This window comes from Caretta caretta, chromosome 2, assembly GCF_965140235.1.
Source record: "Caretta caretta isolate rCarCar2 chromosome 2, rCarCar1.hap1, whole genome shotgun sequence".
NCBI classification, from domain to species: Eukaryota; Metazoa; Chordata; order Testudines; family Cheloniidae; genus Caretta; species Caretta caretta.
Window position 1 is genome coordinate 119,558,627 of NC_134207.1, and position 18,060 is coordinate 119,576,686.

The 18,060-nt window shown below is 39.1% G+C and overlaps 1 protein-coding gene across 11 annotated transcripts in view; it reads right to left on the bottom strand.

The window, feature by feature from the left end:
* PRP4K (pre-mRNA processing factor kinase PRP4K) overlaps positions 1-18,060 on the bottom strand; it is a 50,934-nt gene that overhangs the window by 13,036 nt on the left and 19,838 nt on the right. For all 11 annotated transcript variants that reach the window (XR_007355192.2, XR_007355188.2, XR_007355190.2 and 8 more), the window contains exons 5-10: positions 12,877-12,958; positions 11,057-11,267; positions 6,664-6,737; positions 4,089-4,179; positions 3,177-3,324; positions 2,062-2,199 (exon numbers count right to left, since the gene is read on the bottom strand). Coding sequence is in view for 1 of the 11 variants with exons in the window: in XM_048839761.2 (XP_048695718.1) it covers positions 2,062-2,199; positions 3,177-3,324; positions 4,089-4,179; positions 6,664-6,737; positions 11,057-11,267; positions 12,877-12,958 (744 nt within the window). In the remaining 10 variants the exon portion in view is untranslated. The remainder of the gene's footprint in view (positions 1-2,061; positions 2,200-3,176; positions 3,325-4,088; positions 4,180-6,663; positions 6,738-11,056; positions 11,268-12,876; positions 12,959-18,060) is intronic.

Consider the following 18,060-nt stretch of genomic DNA (forward strand, 5'->3'; position numbering starts at 1 on the left):
AATACAGAAGTTGAGGTGGCCATGTTGGTTGTTGGCATAGGCAAATAGATTGGCTAATATTTATCAAACTAGCAGATCAAAGGGACTTAACAGCCAAATACAGCAGAGAATTTGAGGACAAAAAGATTTCTGCATGCTGATAACTTTTGGGTGCTCCATAAAACAACATCCTTTGGTCTCAGGTTATTAGTCTATTGTGACACGCTGTACCTCCAAGTAGCATCCTGCAACTTCCATATTCATCATTCATATATGGTTGTGATATTTAAAACAAAGCATGCATTGTAAGATATCATATGAAAGGTCACGATCCACTGAAACCCACTGTTCTGTCAGAATATGTATATCATTAGAGTGTATGAAATTATGAGATTTTGCTGCATGGTTGTTATTGAAATATGTTGTAAGTTTGCAAGTTGTCCACTGCTAGTTCTCCAGTGACAACAAAGGAGGTGACCAACACCTGGACAGGCATTGAAAGACCATTAATGAGCAGGGGAGTTGTAATCAAGGGATTTACAATGCTGTAAGAGGGCTGAGCCAGCATCACACAATGGGAGATTGCTCAACTTGGTGACTCAGCAAAGCCCACAAGGACATGTCTGGGCCAGTGTTTTCCAGGCACATGACTGAGGATATAAAATAAGGGAGAGTGGCATCATGCTTTTACCCTTCTCCTCCCCAACCTACACTGGAAGCAACAAGAATGCTGGGAAGACAAAGACTTGAACTGAGGAGATTGGTCCCAGGCTTAAAGGGGAAGCCTGTACATTAAGATCTGTGGCCTACCTACAATATCCAGTGGGTGAGAAAAACTGCTTGATCCAAATAGTACCTAGTCTAACAAGGTTTAAGATTTAGACTACACACTTACCTTTTATTTTCTTTGGTAACTATCTCTGACCTTTTGTGCCCACCACTTATAATCACTTCAATTCTATCTTTCTGTAGATAAATCTGTTTTATATTTTACCTAAAACAGTGTGTTTTGGTTAAAGTGCTTGGGAAATCTCAGCTGAGTTTACAAAGGCTAGTTTGTGTCCTCTCCACATTGAGGGAGGGGCAGACTGGGCAATGCACTTATACTGGTTAGGCTTCTGACCAGGGCAAGATGATACAGTTCTGGGGTGCAAGGCTGGGGGATTGGGAGATTTTCTGGTGGCTTTCTCGGTGTGATTTGAGAGGGGCTCAGGGAGCATTCACACAACTTAGCTGGGTGTGGGGCTCCACATGCGGTTGTACTGAGTGATAACAGTGCCTGGAGGGGTTTGTTGCTTGTCACTAGCAAAGGAGTGTGAGAGACAGCCCAGAGTTGAGAGACAGCTAAAGAGTTAAGAGGGCACAGCAGTGCCCCAGTTCCAAGGTATACCCCAGGGATCCCGTCACAGCATACAATTATTACTTCATAAACCTCAATATTACTTTCCCCAGGATACATGGAAAATTACTTGATTGTACGCATACAAAGCTTAGGATTCATAGTACTCTGATAGTCTTGGTGTAGAAATGTAACCCCAAAAGAGTTGCATAGTACACATTTTTGAGTCCACTGTCATAAAATACAAAGTACAGAATCTAGTCTGTCACAAGAAACCTGAACATTTATACCATTTTGGAGGAAAAATTAAAGGTTGAATCACTCTATTGATTGTTTTTCTCTGAATGTATCCTACATGGTTGTATACACACAGGTAACATGTCCTCAGACATACTTAGCAAATGATATGAATGCATTCTGAACCTCTGAAACCATCCCAGATGAAGAAGGAACTATGAATGTTAGGAAAGAAAAATATAGTGGTAAAAAGAATTGCCAATTGTCCGGACCAGATGTCACCCTGACATTGTCATTTTAAGTAGATTAAAATAGTGTGGTGGTACTCTGTATATTTGTGAAGCGGTTTTTGAACTGATTTCTTTAAGTAAGTTTACCGACATATTAAGAGCAGAATGTAAAAAGTCCAAATGTAAAGAAAATGTACAAGTTAAGAGTACAAAAGATTAAAATGCACTTAAATCTACTTTCATTTTTGTACACAATTCAGTACATATTCATTTTACCTGAGTGGTTCAAATACCAGACAGAGGTGCTGTTTGTGATAAAAATGCCTGAACAATCGCAGACAATGAAATTTGTCATCTGGATCTGCATCATTGAGCTTCTTCAAAAATTCCAGTTCTTTGAGACCAGTTTTTTGCCTAAAAACAAAGAAATACATTTTGGGCCCAGAACTTATTGACATTCTATACATCACATCCAACATGAACATTATGTTGGCTGGCTCTCAAAAAGTTAGGAAGGCAGTAACAGTCTTATGGTTAACACATCCCTAAAAGTCAAAAGATCTGAGTTTTAGTCTCAACATCTATTGTCTTTGACAAATGACTGGACCTTTTTGTGTTTCATATGTCCATATAAAACCTCTCTTTGCCTTTTCCCATATGTAAAATGGAGGTAAGACTTCGCCCTACCACCCAGGGTTGTGAGGTTTGACTCAATACTAGGTTTTGAGAGAGTTGCTGTTTAAAAAAAAAAAATAAAAATCAATCCAATATCTATTTAACAAACTGTACTATACTTGTTAGCAGATCTTCTGCTGAATGGGTTGCACATGATACAGAGAGTTCACTTAATATTTAAATTCACATCCAGATTCACATTTAAATATAATCTGTGAGCTAATTAATGGAAAACAAAGTAACAAAATCAGAGACCGCTAGTTAAAATAGATAGGGGAGGTTTACACTGAAAATCCTCTTCATGGAGAAAGGAAAGAAAATTACAAAAGCAGTGAACTTTAAATTCACAGTATTGCAACTATGCTGGATAATATTGTTTACTGTAACATTTATACTACCCAACAAGGGACTCTAGCTCTCAAAAGAGCTGCAAATGATTTACTTTCCACGTAGGCAGAGTCTTACTCCTCTGATACCAAATATTTATTAAAATGTATAATTATGTAATCAATCGGATTTTGATTTCTATTGACTATGATAGACCTGAGATTATTTCACTTGAAACATCAAGTGGGAATAAAACCAAGTACTGAAAGATTTTCTAGAATTTTTTTCAATACATATAATTAATAAGATTATTATTAGCCCCACCTTTATGATTAGATTATTAGTGCTGTAAATCCCATTATTTTACTATTTAACAAAACATGACTTACATAAGTTCATTGTTCCTGATTATTTTGACTGCCACTTCTTGGTTTGCTCTTGCCATATCTCTGGCTCGCACTACGTTACTGAAAACTCCCTGGCCAGTGTAACCATAAACATTGTAACGTTTATCTAGAACTTCACCTATGTTAACACCTAGGAAAGAAAATGAACAGGGAAATAAGATAAATTCTGAGCTACGTACACACACATAGAATAATTGAAAAAAAAATTTTCTGTATAGTTCTGAAAAAAACAAAAATACACAGTGCAGTCACTTAATTATTGTGTCAAGTCTACAGAGCTTTGTAGCTAGGTTTGTGGAAATTGTGGGGAAGTGAAACTGTGCTTCCTTTGGTCAGGAGTCTTTTCATAAACAATGTTAGAAGTTGCATGCCCATTTCACCCCATTACAAGAAAGGTTCTGTTGGTCTTTATTAACTGCTGCTGAGTTTAACATTGAGTAGTGAAGAAATGTGCTCACTGAAGCGCTTCCATTCTGAGTCCTGGGTGACAACTACAGCACGATGGGCATCAAGGTTCTTTTCATGCTGTTTTTCTTGGTTTCAGATCATGGCAAGCGTGCTGACGTAACCCTTCCTTCTGGAGGGAGGTCTCATGGCTGTAAATAACTTTGGATAGGTTTTAATTTTACTTTGACTGTTAGATTCTGTGACACACCTGTGAGCAGTTTGGCAGAGCAGTATAGTGCAGGAGAGTCTGTGACACACCTGTGAGCAGTTTGGCAGAGCACTATAGTGCAGGAACATGCAGCTGCTTTGGGTGAGCCACACTTTAAGTGATGGCACTGTGGTATGCAATTTCAAAATAATTTTGCAGATCTTTTCAATAAGGTGCTTTTACATTTAGCAACCCTATTTTAGACAACAATATAAATTAAGTTGGCAAAAAATACTTACGATAATAGCCTTCTGCATCAGTCCAGTTATCCCTGAGATTGGGGTTTTCTTTGAAGTCTTTTCCAAAGCCAGCAGCCCTAAGACGAGCACTCTGAAATAAAGCAGAGAATTAGCTTTTTTATTATATTCAAAATACCTTTTTGTATATAACTGCGATTTTTCATAACACTTACTTATGAAAACTAGAAATCCATTCAGTTATCTATCATCTCATTCCTAACAAATATTCTTCTATTTCTACAGTTCAAATAATAAATTGACCTTTCAGGAAAGGAAGTATCAAACACACAATATCCCTTAAGCACCAATGTATGAGAATTATGAGAGAAAAATCAATAGAACTACTACTAAATATAGAGATACGTAAAGCTTTTGTTGCTACCATAAGTAAAATTTAGTAAATCATTAATGTACACTCCTAGTAACACACAAGATTTGTGGTCTCTCCCCCAGCTTCTCGGAAAGTTTTAATTGCAAAATACTACAGTGTCATATTATTTTCATATTGTTGTCATATTATTTAGAGTTCGATATTTTTACCAAAAAATACTACAATATATTTATTAGTAAATTATCAATTATAAATAAAACTAAAATATAATTGTCAAAATTAGAAAAGGATATTCTGAGGTGGTGGTATGCTTGAATTTTTTGTGAAATTGCTTCTTACTTCATTCATAATGGATATTACTATCAATACTGTGAATCAGCAAGAGACAACTACAAGCAATGTATAACCATCAATATCAGTATGACAAATTTAAAAAGTACAGCGGACTCTCGCTAGAGCGCGTGTCGCTATAGTGCAGATTCGCATATAGCACAGTTACGCCGAAGGATCCCAAATTTAAATATTTAAATTGGGATCCATGGTAATGAGGCCCCTACTATAACACAGTCCCCGCGTTAACGAGGTACCGGTGTATATACAAAACTAAAAAAGCACTTTCAATTAAGTGATAAGCATTTCCCTTCCAGAAACTGTCAACCATCTATAAGCTATTTTAAATGGAACATCATCAAGTACTTTCCTACATTTTATTTTTATTCTTTATCTCTATTGTTTACATCATGGTTGTAAAAGCTTGAAAATAAAAATATTTTCCCAACAATTTTACCTTTTTTCCATTTTAAAGGGTTTTCTTTTGTTGTTAATGGAGTGGCACTACAATGGCTTTTTGTTATCCCCTTGTTTGTGGTGACATCACTTATAATTAAAGAATGACCTTTGGTATGAATCATTAATTCCATGATTTTTATGTTTTGTTTCCTTAAAAGAAAAATCCATCCTTAACACATTTTGGGATGTTTGCATGTAAATAAGCAGGTCACTGAATGTACATGCAAACATGATGCTTTCAAAGCCCCAAATATCCCATTAGATTGCATGTATGTATTGTAAATTATTTAGTGAAAATACTGCAGAAATGACAACACTAAGGACTAAACTGATGTTTGCTATATGGGAGGCTGTGACAGAGTGCTGGGAGGATAAGTTAAGCAGTAATTAGCTGCCACACCTCCCAAAAGGAGGAGTGGAACATTTAATTATTTGATCAGACTTGAGGAGTGGGGAAGGCTCCGGAGCTAAGACACTAATTATCCCACTAGCTGAGAGGACAGTTAAAAAGCACTGGAAAAAAGAAATGAAAGAGGAGGAAGCTAGCAGAGCCCAGAGGACATAAGATCAGTGTGGTCAGATATTTCTCTCTCCCTTCCCCTGGAGAAAGGGCTACGGACTGGAGAAAACTGTAGACAGAGTTGATACACAGGATCATGCTGGTGGTTTTGTGGAGATAATATAAATAAAACTCACAGTGGTGCTAACAAACAGAAAGCATCGAACACTGTGTGGGATCTCAGGTTAGAAGAGGAGCCTGCTCTGTTACAGAGGCACACATCCACCCTTTCAAACACTAAACCACCAGGGTAGTCCAAGACAACAGCATACATGAAAGGAGGTAGGATGCTAAGTGCCACCTAAACTATGTCATGAAGATTGAGAGAAAATAAAAATATCCTGAACCTATAAGGAGAACCAAGTAATTGTAGATTAACTAAATCCTACAGCATTTTTCCAAAGGCAATGTTGTAACTACAAAACCCGTCTGTGACTAACAATCCTGTCACCCTTTTTCTGAGGTGACACTTACCATAATGCCCACCTCACTACATTTCCCAATTATGATGACAAACTTACAGTCCTATTTATGACATTTTTGCACAAATTCTGGGAGTAGCTTTTTTGTTTTTTCTTATATTACTTTGTGCTTCCTCTGCAAAGACAATGCACAAAAGCCGTTGCAGGTCCTGCATAAACAATAGGCAAAATCCCCCAGTATTTCTCCAGGGAAAACTCCCATTGACTTCAGTGAGAGCTTTCCTGGATGGTACTTGTAAGAATTTCCAGATCAGGCTCAATGGACTTTTATTAAAGTTTTCAAAAGATATTATCCACCTGATTTTACAAATTTTAGTGAGCCAAAATTCAGGCATAAACGACTTGACAGTGTCCCTTTAATAACACAGCAGCGAGCAAATAACGTGCATAAATTATCTCTCTAAAATTACCTACATCAAAGTATGCAGCAAACATATCATCCGATTCTGTGAACATGTCAGGAGCTAATAACTTCTTCTGAGCTGAGCCTTAAAAGGAAATTTACATTACTCAATTTGAAAAGGAAAAAATAAACTAAAAGCACAGATTACCAACAAACAGAGGTATTCTGGTGTGTTAGCAGTTATCTTCTCTATATTGAGAATCTACATTATACAGCATTAAACTTATTTACTAGTTATATAAGACTACAACCAGGCACTTCTTTTACCATTTCTCCTAGATTACGTTGGTTTATGGTATATTCTTTTACATAATTAACCTGTTTAAAAATGCAACACAGAGCTTAAAATCTTTCATTTGCTTTAAAAAAAAAGCAAATATCTCAATTGAAGACTTAACTGAAATGGCTTTCTAACAATTCACATAACAGGGAAAAATTCTGTATTCTACACATTCCTATGCATAACCTGTAGACTGAGTACATAACTTAGAATTATTTTTTTTTGCCAATAATATGAGGTACTTTATTAAAAATTTTAAGCCCCCAAAACTCTTTCCCTGGAAGTTTCTCTCTCACAGCCAGAAAAGAATCTTCTTGACTGGATAGATAAAATAGCTGATGGTATTTTTAATTGTTCTATTTAAAAGAAACATTTTAAAATGCAGGCAAGATTATCCCTTTCTCACCATTTAATCATCTTTAATGTCCCAAAAACATTTTATAGGTTGATAACGTAAAAGAAAAGTTCATTAAGGGTACATGTTAATGAAGACAAAACTGGAATTATTTCATAACATATTAAAGTATGATAATTTTAATATTTTGGAGTAAGTTACATGCATCCCTGCCAGAGTATTGAGGAACCCACTTCCCCCAGCATTACACCCCAAAATCCTGCACTTTCAAGGCCCCATATGACAGCCACCAGCCTCCTTATGATAGATGACTGGACTGGAATCAATTGAAACCAATGTAGGTCCCTTAATCAAGCAGAGAGTGCCATTAAGAGATAGAGGGCACTTCACCATACTTCTCAAAATGTCTTTCATTTTAGTCCCAAAGTTACCTACATTCCACAGAATTTGGTGTTCCCTTACACTTCTACTCTTGAACAACATTTACATCAGAAATAAAGGAGAATTAAACTGAGATTATACAAAAGCTGTTTATGCAAAATGATGAATCCAAAATATTAAGTTTTCTTCATATATAATTTTTTGTGCCTCTTCTCATTTAGTCTCCCTTTCCCCCCTCCCTGCCTGCCCCTTGAACATATCGTATCCCACATTTGAACTCTGGCCAGTTGCTAGTCCCCTGATGGCAGATCATACTGCCTCCACAGGAGGTCACAACACAGATAAAACTTGGCTCTAACAAGCAGCAGGACAATCTTTTAAAATTGTCTTTCATTTTATGTTTCTATTTATTTTAATACCCACCCTTAAAATCCTAGAACAAAATTATTTAACGCTTTTTAATTTTAAGTACTACTACTATGACTTTCTCTAACTGTATTTTCTTTAGTTTTTATATTGTGTATTTTGTATTTTAATTATTTAGTATTTTAATTGTTTGTGTAGCACACAAAAGTGTGTCTTGGCAGGGTGCTTTCTAAATACTATTATTTTTATATTAGCTTTTCAATTTAGCAAACTGATGATTTGGTGTATTTTTCAGAGTTGAAACAAGATTATTCTTTATAGATAATCCTACCACAATCAGCAATATTTGACAGAGTTGCACACAGCTCTAAAAAAAAATATTTTGTTAATCAAGGGTTATAAAACCAGCAAGGAAGCACTATTTAAAATGCTACGTGCTAGAAATCACTGAGCTAAACTCTGCCATCTAGTCCCTCTGTTACACTGATATAAAAGAAGAGGAAGCCAGTTTGTTGGGGCAGGGGGGCCTCCCTAAACACACTAACAATAGGACAAGAACTTTTCAGAATATTCAGTGGAGCGCTAGGCTAGACTACCAACCTCAATGAGATGCATCCCTAAGAGGTGTGCAGTCTGTGAGCCAGAGGGTGCACCTAGCCTCTAAGCCAGCTAGTACAATTGCTGCATGCAACAGCAGGTTGAATTGCACTCTGATCTTGCTCAAAAGAACAAAGTGTGCTCCACAGCCCTAGTTAACACACTACTCCTGAGGGAATTCTGCGCCAAAAAAATTAAAGTTCTGCAAAATTCCACATATTTTATTTGCCAATAAATAAATGTGGAGGCTCCAGCATGGCTGTGGGGTGCACAGGCCACTGGCTGCAGGGAGATGGGAGATCACCGTGCATCCCTCCCCCGCCCCAGGACATGAACTCAATGGTGAGGCTGGAGCTGATCCTGACACTGCGCAAGGACTGGGCCTGCCCCACAAACACCCCGAGGCCATGCCCCTCTGTGCCAGGCACACCAAGGTAGCAAGCAAGAGGGACAGAGTCCTGCACACACGCACACCCAACCCTGGCCCCCAATCCTGCTGTGGAGCAGGCAGACTAAGCCTGACAGGATCCAAGTGTGGAAGGGCTTAGTGTGGGAGGATCCAGGTGTGGGATGAGAAGGTTCTGTGTGGGGCAATCTGGGTGCAGGTAGCTCGATGGAGGGTCTGGGTGCAGGGTGGATCTGAATGCACCCCCCTCATTGGGGGGTTCCAGGTGTAGGGGGAAATGGGACTCAGCAGGGGGTCCAGGTTAAGATGGTTGGGGCTCAGCAGGGAGGGTCCAGGTACTGGACAGCAGGGTTCACCAGGGTGGGGGTTCGAGTGCAGGAGGCTCAGCAGGGGATGGTCTGTGTCCAGAGGTGGGGGTCTGGAAGCAGGGAGGTTGAGGCTCAGTGGTGGGGGTCTGAGCGCAAGGGGGCTCCGGATGCAGGGGATGAAGCTCAGTGGTGGGGTCTGGATGCAGGGGGGCTCTGGATGCATGGAGTTGGGCAGACGCAGGAGCAGCTCCCCATACAGTGACCCCTCCCTCAGGGCCGATGAGTGATGGGGGCAGGAAGCAAGGGGCAGGGGAGTGGGGCATCGGCATGGTGTGGAGCTTCCTGGGGATGGGTCTGACCTGGCTCTCGCCCAGCCACTCCATGCAGGGGAAGAGGAAGTCCCATCCTCCCATGTGCCCACCCGGGACTACCAGCTGAGCCTGGTGTGCAGGGTAGGAGTCACCAGCCAAGCCCTGCCCCTTCCCCCCCCCCCGCAGTGATTTACCCCTCCACCAGCTGCTCTGGGCACCCAAAATGACATGCCCGTGCTGCTGGTGAGGGGCATGTGACCACTCTTGCAGCTTCCCTTTGCTTCCCCATCAGAAGTAATTTTTCTGTGGTGAAGCAAAGAAATCTGCAGAGGACATGAATTCTGTGTGTGTGCAGTGATGCAGAATTCCCCCAGGAGTAACACGCTTTAGCACAGGATGCACAAGACAGGTGTTCTTTGCTTCTCTTGCTGAAGCAGCCATGGCAAGCTTTGGTCCTATATTTATAAAATATATTTCTTCACACAACGCACAGTCAACCTGTGGAACTCCTTGCCAGATAATGTTGTGAAGGCCAAGACCATAACAAGGTTTAAAAAAGAACTAGATAAATTCATGGAGGCTAGGTCCATCAATGGCTATTAGCCAGGATGGGCAGGAATGGTGTCCCTAGCCTCTGTTTGCCAGAAGCTGGAAATGAGCAACAGGGGATGGATCACGTGATGATTACCTGTCTTGTTAATTCCCCCTGGGGCACCTGGCACTGGCCGCTGTTGGAAGATAGTCTACTGGGGTAGATGGACCTTTGGTCTTACCCAGTAGGGCCTTTATGATGGTATTTTAAAGCCAACATTACTTTGCTACACATTTTTTTGGGAACAAAACAAATACTTCCACCCATAAAAGCCATATTTTGTGTAGCAAAGCACAATCCTGGTACAAGTTTCTTCTGGCTTTGTGGCAATTAAAACATTCACAGATCTGTGCACATTCCTCAATGACAATGACTAAGATGAAAATAAGTCAAGGTTTGCCAAACAGAAAAGGAAAAAATAAAATCAGCAGAAAAACAATTTGCGATCTTCCAAGAAAATGTCACATATCTTGGAGATTTAAAAATATATTAAACTAAAATAAATTGACGTTTCCTTCTTAAATATAAAGGAAGACATTAATGTCTGTTCGTCCTAATTTGCAGCACTGACTGCTTAAAGTGGTAATTAGGAACAATGAAAAACTCTCACATTCACACCACCATTCCTCAGAAAGTGTTTTAACAGTTCAGTTCTATAACTTTCTGGGGGGACATTTTCAACACTGTCTAAGAATTAACTTCCTTCACAAGTCTGAAATTATGATATTAAGAAATCTGAACAAAATATGCCTGCAAAACAGATTAGGTATTTCATTTCAAATTGCATAATGAAATTTCAGATTCTTACCATTATTCTGTTCAACTGTCATGAGATTGTGTTTGGCTTTTACAGAGGCCTCAAATGTATCAACATTTTCCCGTTCATACTCTTTAACATCAGCAGCTACACGTTCTAGAATGTCATCTGGTGAATTTGAACGACTACGTGTGCTGCTCTGAGGACTGCTTGGTTCAGATGGCACAGACATGTTACTGTCTTCAGTCAGGTACTTGTATTTCTGCAAAGAAACTTTATCAAGTTATTCTCAGCATCATGACTTGTCCCAATCTAATTCTATTGTGTATTTTGGGGCATACTTTTTCCTGAATCTAACTAGCTCATTCTAAAACTTAATCTGTATCTTTTCTTTATACATTATCTGAAACACTAATCAAATTGTGAAGCATGCTAGTTGTGAGATACAGAAAGAAACATGTGTTGTCAAAATATACCCTGAGACAAGACATTATTGTCCAAATCTTCAAGCTTGATTTATAATACTTCAAAAATACCTTTTTAGACATTTAGATTTATTGATAAAACCTTTGTAAAAACTGATTTATTGATGAAGAAAGCAAGGCAAGAGGGATAGCACTTGACCATGTGTGGCGAAACGTCAGCATTGAGAAGTCCATTACTAATATTCTGGTGTATAAGAAGTGAACTCATGCTTCAAGGAGAAAATAAGAGCTTTGAGTCTTGCAACCTAAAACATCTACTACTCTATATTAGTTTGAAAGTACAGAAATCTCAAGTGTTATTTTCAATTTTGAAATATCTGAATTGGAGGATCTCAATTAGTTCCCTGTATTCATCTTAAGTTATTCAATGTTTGTATAAAAATGTATCACAAAGATAAAATTTTGTAAATTATTTTTGCTGCCCTGAATGATATGGAGCCCAATTATTTCACGGATGTCCTTTTATTTTATGCCCTGTCCTAGAAGTTAAAAACAATTTAGGAGGATCTTAATGTCAGATCCTGAGGTTATACTGTCCTGGATTAGCATGGCTCCTTCAGTTTAGGGCACTGACCTTTGAAATTTGCTTCCCTTGGTGGGCCATGAGAGTCTGAGTTGAGTGATCCTTTGAGTATGGTAGAAGGTATTTTTACTCCGTTTTGTGTGATTTGGGGGGTTTTGCTAGTAACATTTCTCAAGGTAGCACCAGTGCATCTTTATGTGTAACCACACAGAATGGTAACATTATTAATTATTATTAAGCACCTGCTGTTATCAACACTTATTTTAAGGGTTTAAAATATAAACAACAGTATGCTAAGAATATCAGATAACCGCATACATGGTACCTAACAGTTTCACAACAGGCAAAAATAACACCAATTCTGCTCAGCTTTCTGGATGCTTACATAGAAGACAAACCTTTCATTTCAAATGAAACTGACTAATCAGATTACAATCAATATTTCTGAGCCTTAACCTCCACTCTACTGTCATTGTGGTATCAGCAATATACCAGTGAAGACAATAAATGTATGATTTATCCTTTGATGCAATTACTATATAATTTTATAGTCATTTAAGTTACACAAAATCTAAAAAAAAGCCAACTCTCACAAAAATGACTCATTTGGAGTAGGTTGTTTAAGTTTTTAAAAATAGGTTGTGCACCAAAAATGTAAGTTTCAACCCAGACAATATTTTTACAACCACATTGAAAAATAAGTGACAGATAGTGACAGCCTTAGCTTTATTAATGTAAGTGTCCACTTGAAAAATATCACTGTTTCCAATCTTATTTTAAAAGAAACAGTAAGACAAAAAAGGTTTTTACTGTACATGTTTAGACAACTTCAGTAATCTGAGGGTTTTAATACAGTGGCCTACCTGAACAATTGCTTGTCTCTGTAATCTTCTCTGCTCTATCAGTGCTTCTTCATCTTCTTCTTCTACATCAAAGTCTTCAAGGCTGTGAATAATTAATTATTAATAATTGTATAGCACCATAAAAATATGTGGGTCTTTACAGAACTGAGTAAAGATGTAGTCCCTGCCCCAGAGAGTTTACAATCTGAAATTAAGAGTAATTACACAACTCTTTGCCTCAAAATACTTGGAAACAAGAACACAGATTCTTTTGAAGCATAGGAATAACTATAAACTTCACTCCTCTATAGTCTTACTACAGATTCAACTGTTTGAGGCAAAGCAAAGGAAATCCCAAAATTAGTTTTCTAAAGCTCCTTTATGAGAAAACATATGCTCTTCGGTGTGCGGCAATTCTCCAAAAACAGCCATATTTTTGGAGTTTAATGTACCCTCCTTACATATACCCACATCATATATCATTTGAAAGCTTATTGTATGCACGCTTGGATGAGGTACAACATGGAGCTGTCAAGTGGTGCCGTAAACCTGTAGGTGAGGTGAAACAATGGTACCCAAAATGAAAGTCATTTTTTGGTCAATTCCGGAAACACCACAACATGACTAGGACTACAATTTTTAATGTTCACGTTAATTATAATATCTTAATGGCGTTCCTGTTAATCATAGTTGCCAAACGACAATGTATTAAAAGATTTTTATTGGTTTTGCCTGTGGAAGCATTATTTTTTTCAGAAATGATGAAGGTTGTGCACCCGTAGCAGTAGATTGCATGTCCCTAATTTGTACTGCATCATGAGTAGATATAAATGTATGCAAACTCCTAATGTAATTCTTCTCCTTCAGAAGCTTTTTTACATATGATGAAACATCTAGTCTGCCTGGTAAAATGTTTTAATTTGTAGTGCCTATGCATGCAGTACTAGCCTTTGAAATATTCCAGAAACTAGTTTTTTAATTCAGTGACACTTCTGCACAGGTCAGATTAGTGTTATAGATGACAATATACAGTTTCATACTATGAATATGCAAAAGCTATGAGAGAAATAAGTGGCCTAACAAAAAGTAGTGAAGACAAAGTCCACAAACAAGTCCGTCCCTATTCATTGCAGAGGCAAGAAGGTCACGTTACAGCTCTTACCAACCATGTCATCAACAATATGACCAACCTATTTGACCCTGACTCACATCCAGAGGCACTTATCAACATATCTACTGGACTGCATGAAACATGAGATGTACTACAGACTGTACTGAGAATAGCAAAGGGTGGTGAAGAACAAATGGAGAGATCTGTGATTCTGATGGGACATGCAGCTTTTCCAGCCTTGTCAAGAAATCTGGCATCAAAACATTTGCCAACATGGACAAGCAAGTGAAGTTTAAATCTGGCAATGGAGGGATGATAACAGCAGCAATCAGTCCAGAAACTGTCTTCTGAAAAGCGCTCTCCTTAGCAAGATGCACAGATGATATTTCAACACCAACTGTTCTTCACCCAATAAGAACCTGTGCCTATGTCCCTCTTCCATGCTGATGGAAACATAAGGACAAAGCTGAATTAGGGTAACAGCTGGAAGCTCAACCTGAAAGAATCCATCAGTTAACAGCATCCAGCAAAGAAACCACAGTGTACATCAGAGATGCCTTGGCTGTGAAAGAAATAATGGCTGGAAACAAATTCCACACATTTGATTAACTGGATGCTGAGTACTTGAGGCAGGTCCTAAAAAGATTTGACAAAGTTAATTCTATGACAATAACTCTGTGAAAACTACAGAAAGTCAGTGCCAGACAGGACTTAAGGTTGGATGCCAAGAAATACCAGGTGATTGGTGGGCATCCTGTACCTCCATGGAAAAAGTTTCTAAATACCGGATCCAACAGCCAGTCACCTGTAAAATTCCTCTGTGACTATTGTTCAAAATGCTCATGAGAGTGTGGGAGCACACCCAACACAAATAATCCCTGTTGGGGGCTTTTCCAAAGGTGAAGTAGCAAAGTCCATCACCAGTAGAGGTGTTGAAAAAAGCTCAAGACTTGTACAGTACTCATGAGGAAGCGGACACAAGGATGCTTCTGTATCCTGTATGTGCCAATATGGCTTTGGGGCTTCTTGGAATATGTGTACATTGCAATATAAGACCAGGGTTAGTAGAACTTAAGTTAGCAGACTTTGGGTTTGTTAATCTAAGGCTTGACCATCTAACACTCATATGTAACCCCAGGTTAGGAACTGCTGAACCCTGCACCCCAACCTGGAGCTCCAACTTCTACACTGCATTATTGGGGCCCAAAGTCCAACCACACATATTCCAGACTTCCTAGCACCCTCCCAAAATGTGGCTGCTCTAGCCCTTTATTCATGGTGAAGTGTGGGAAAACTTGACTGTCCAGAAGACAAAAAGTTGGCCCATGAGATTCTTTTGGCAGACATGAGTCCAGTGGGGCCACATCTGCACTGCAAAGCAATAGGGCTTGAACTCTAGGTCCCAGCTTGATTCAGGCTTGGACTCTCCACTCCCCTGGGGCCTGGGACCAGGCCATGGATTAGCGCAGTTTGTGTGTAGGCAGAAATGGGGTTAGGTTTGCGCCTCAGTTCAAACCCTGGCCTTACACTGCAGTGTAGGTATATTGTTGGTGTTAAAGGAACCACAGCAATTAGGTCACTTGATACAGATGTTTCAGTCCTTGCTGTACACTACTTTCCAAAAATAGAACAGAGCTAACATGTGGAATGAAACAGGGACCATTACCAGCACAACTGACAAATGCTGCTTCATACATGTGCATTCCTGTCCTGACTTCTGCAACATAATTGCTGCTGTAGACACACTAACAGGATGTGACAGGCATCCCTATTTGGTATTGGGGAAAAAAATCTGTATTAAATGTTGTCAAAACAAAAGGCGCTTACTGCTTCAGAGATCTTTCCAAAATTGTGAGAGAGACAGATAACCTGCAATTTCTGGGGCAAGGAAACTGGTAGCAGTGCTATATGACCAAAGCAAGAAAGAAACAGAGACCCACAGAGACCTGAATTGCTTGCACCTCTATCTAGCCACCAAAAATGGCAAGTCACTTGCCAAACTCTCACCATGTGAGGACAGTCTGGAAGAGCATGTAAAAAGAGCATCGTGGCAAACAAAGATTTAGATGTTTTCATACAGAAAAACCAGATATTGGATCACTATTGCAACATGGATGGTAAAATGTGGATGATAAACTGTATTCTTCAAGGGCCCAAAAGCATCAGAGCTCCTACAATCCTACAGTCCTTATCCTATAGGGGTTGCTGCACTGTCAACTGTGTCTGTAGCCAGAACAATCTTCCCTGCACAGAACTGCGTACATGCCGAGGGCTAGGCAATGAAGACAGTGGTAACCCATGCACTCCTAACAGAGATCATAATGATGAACAAGATACTAATGATGTGGACTAGAAATGCCAGCAGTGCTATTACACTTCAGTGATACCTCTACAAATGTATTATGAGAATCTGATTTACCCTTTAGATTGTGGTTGAGATACTCTGAGCTCACAAAAAAATCCAGCATTATGTCTTGAAATAATACACAGTAATTAAACTAACAGAAATTTATATAAATATTTCAAAGTGGTCATTTTAACCTATTTATCAAGCTACTGTTTACCTCTCCTCCCCCCCCCCCCCCCCCGGTCGCCATTTCTATGGTAACAACAGTCCTGGACAATTCCACATAACATCTCATTTTAAACTAGACATAATAAGATTTCAAATGATGTATGATGTGCATGTGTGTAGAAAGGGTACATTAAGTTGACCAAATTGGTAGAGTCTGCTGCCCACCTATCTGCTATCATGTTATACAAAGGGCTGGAAGAGTCTCCCTGCATCACTGAGTACAATGCCCTGCTCTCAGAGGCAACCACATCACATAATCCTATTAATCCCAAATTTACCTAGCTCCACCTTAAAACTAGCTAGGCTGTTTGCCCCCACTACTATTGGAAGGCTGTCCAGAACCTCACTCCTCTGATGGTTAGAAACCTTCCTCTAATTTCCAGCCTAAATTTATTCATGATCAATTTACACCCATTTGTATTTGCATCAATATTGCCATTTAACATAAATAGCTTTTCTTCCTCTGTGACATTTACCCCCAATATATTTACATAGAGCAATCATATCCCTGCTAAGTCTTCATTTTCTAGGCTAAACAAACCAAGCTCTTTTAGTCTCCTCTTGTAAAATTAGTTCTCCATTGCTCAGATCACCCTACTAGCCCTTCTCTGCACCTGTTCCAGTTTGAATTCATCTTTCTTAACAACATAAGATCAGCCATAATGGGTCAGACCAACCATTCATCTAGCCCATCATCCTGTCTTCTGACAGTGGCCAATGCCATGTACTTCAGAGGGAAAGAACAGAACAGGGAATCATTGAGTGATCCATCCCATCATTGTCTCCGAGCTTTTCACAGTCAGAAGGTAGGGACACCCAGAGCATGGGTTTGCATCCCTGACCATTGTGGCTAACAGCCATTGATGGACCTATTTTCCATGAAGTGATCTAATTATATTTTGAACTTTGTTATTGTTCTGGCCTTCACAACATATCCTGGCAACTGTGTGTTGTGTGAAGAAGTACTTCCTTTTGTTTTAAACCTGCTGCCTATTAATTTCATTGGGTGACCCCTGGTTCTTGTGTTATGTGAAGGGATAAATAATACTTCCTTATCCACTTTGTCCATTCATGATTGTATAGACCTCTATCCTGTCCCCCCAAAACTCATCTCGTTTCCAAGCTGAACAGTCCCAGTCTTATTAATCTTTCCTCATATTAATCTTTCCTCGTTTCCTTAAGCTGTTCCATACACTTAATCATTTTTGTTGCCCTTCTCTGTACCTTTTCCCATTCTAATATATCTTTTTAGAAATGGGGCGACCGGAACTGCACACAGCATATCATGGATATATAGAGTGGTATTATGATATCTTCTGTCTTATTATCTATCGCTTTCCTAATGGCTCCTAACATGACTGCACACTGAGCAGATGTTTTCAGAGAACTATCCATAATGACTCCAAGATCTCTTTCTTGAGTGGTAACGGTGAATGTAGACCCCATCATTTTGCAGATATAGTTGGGATTACATTTTCCAATGTGCAGTACTTTGCATTTATCAATACTCAATTTCACT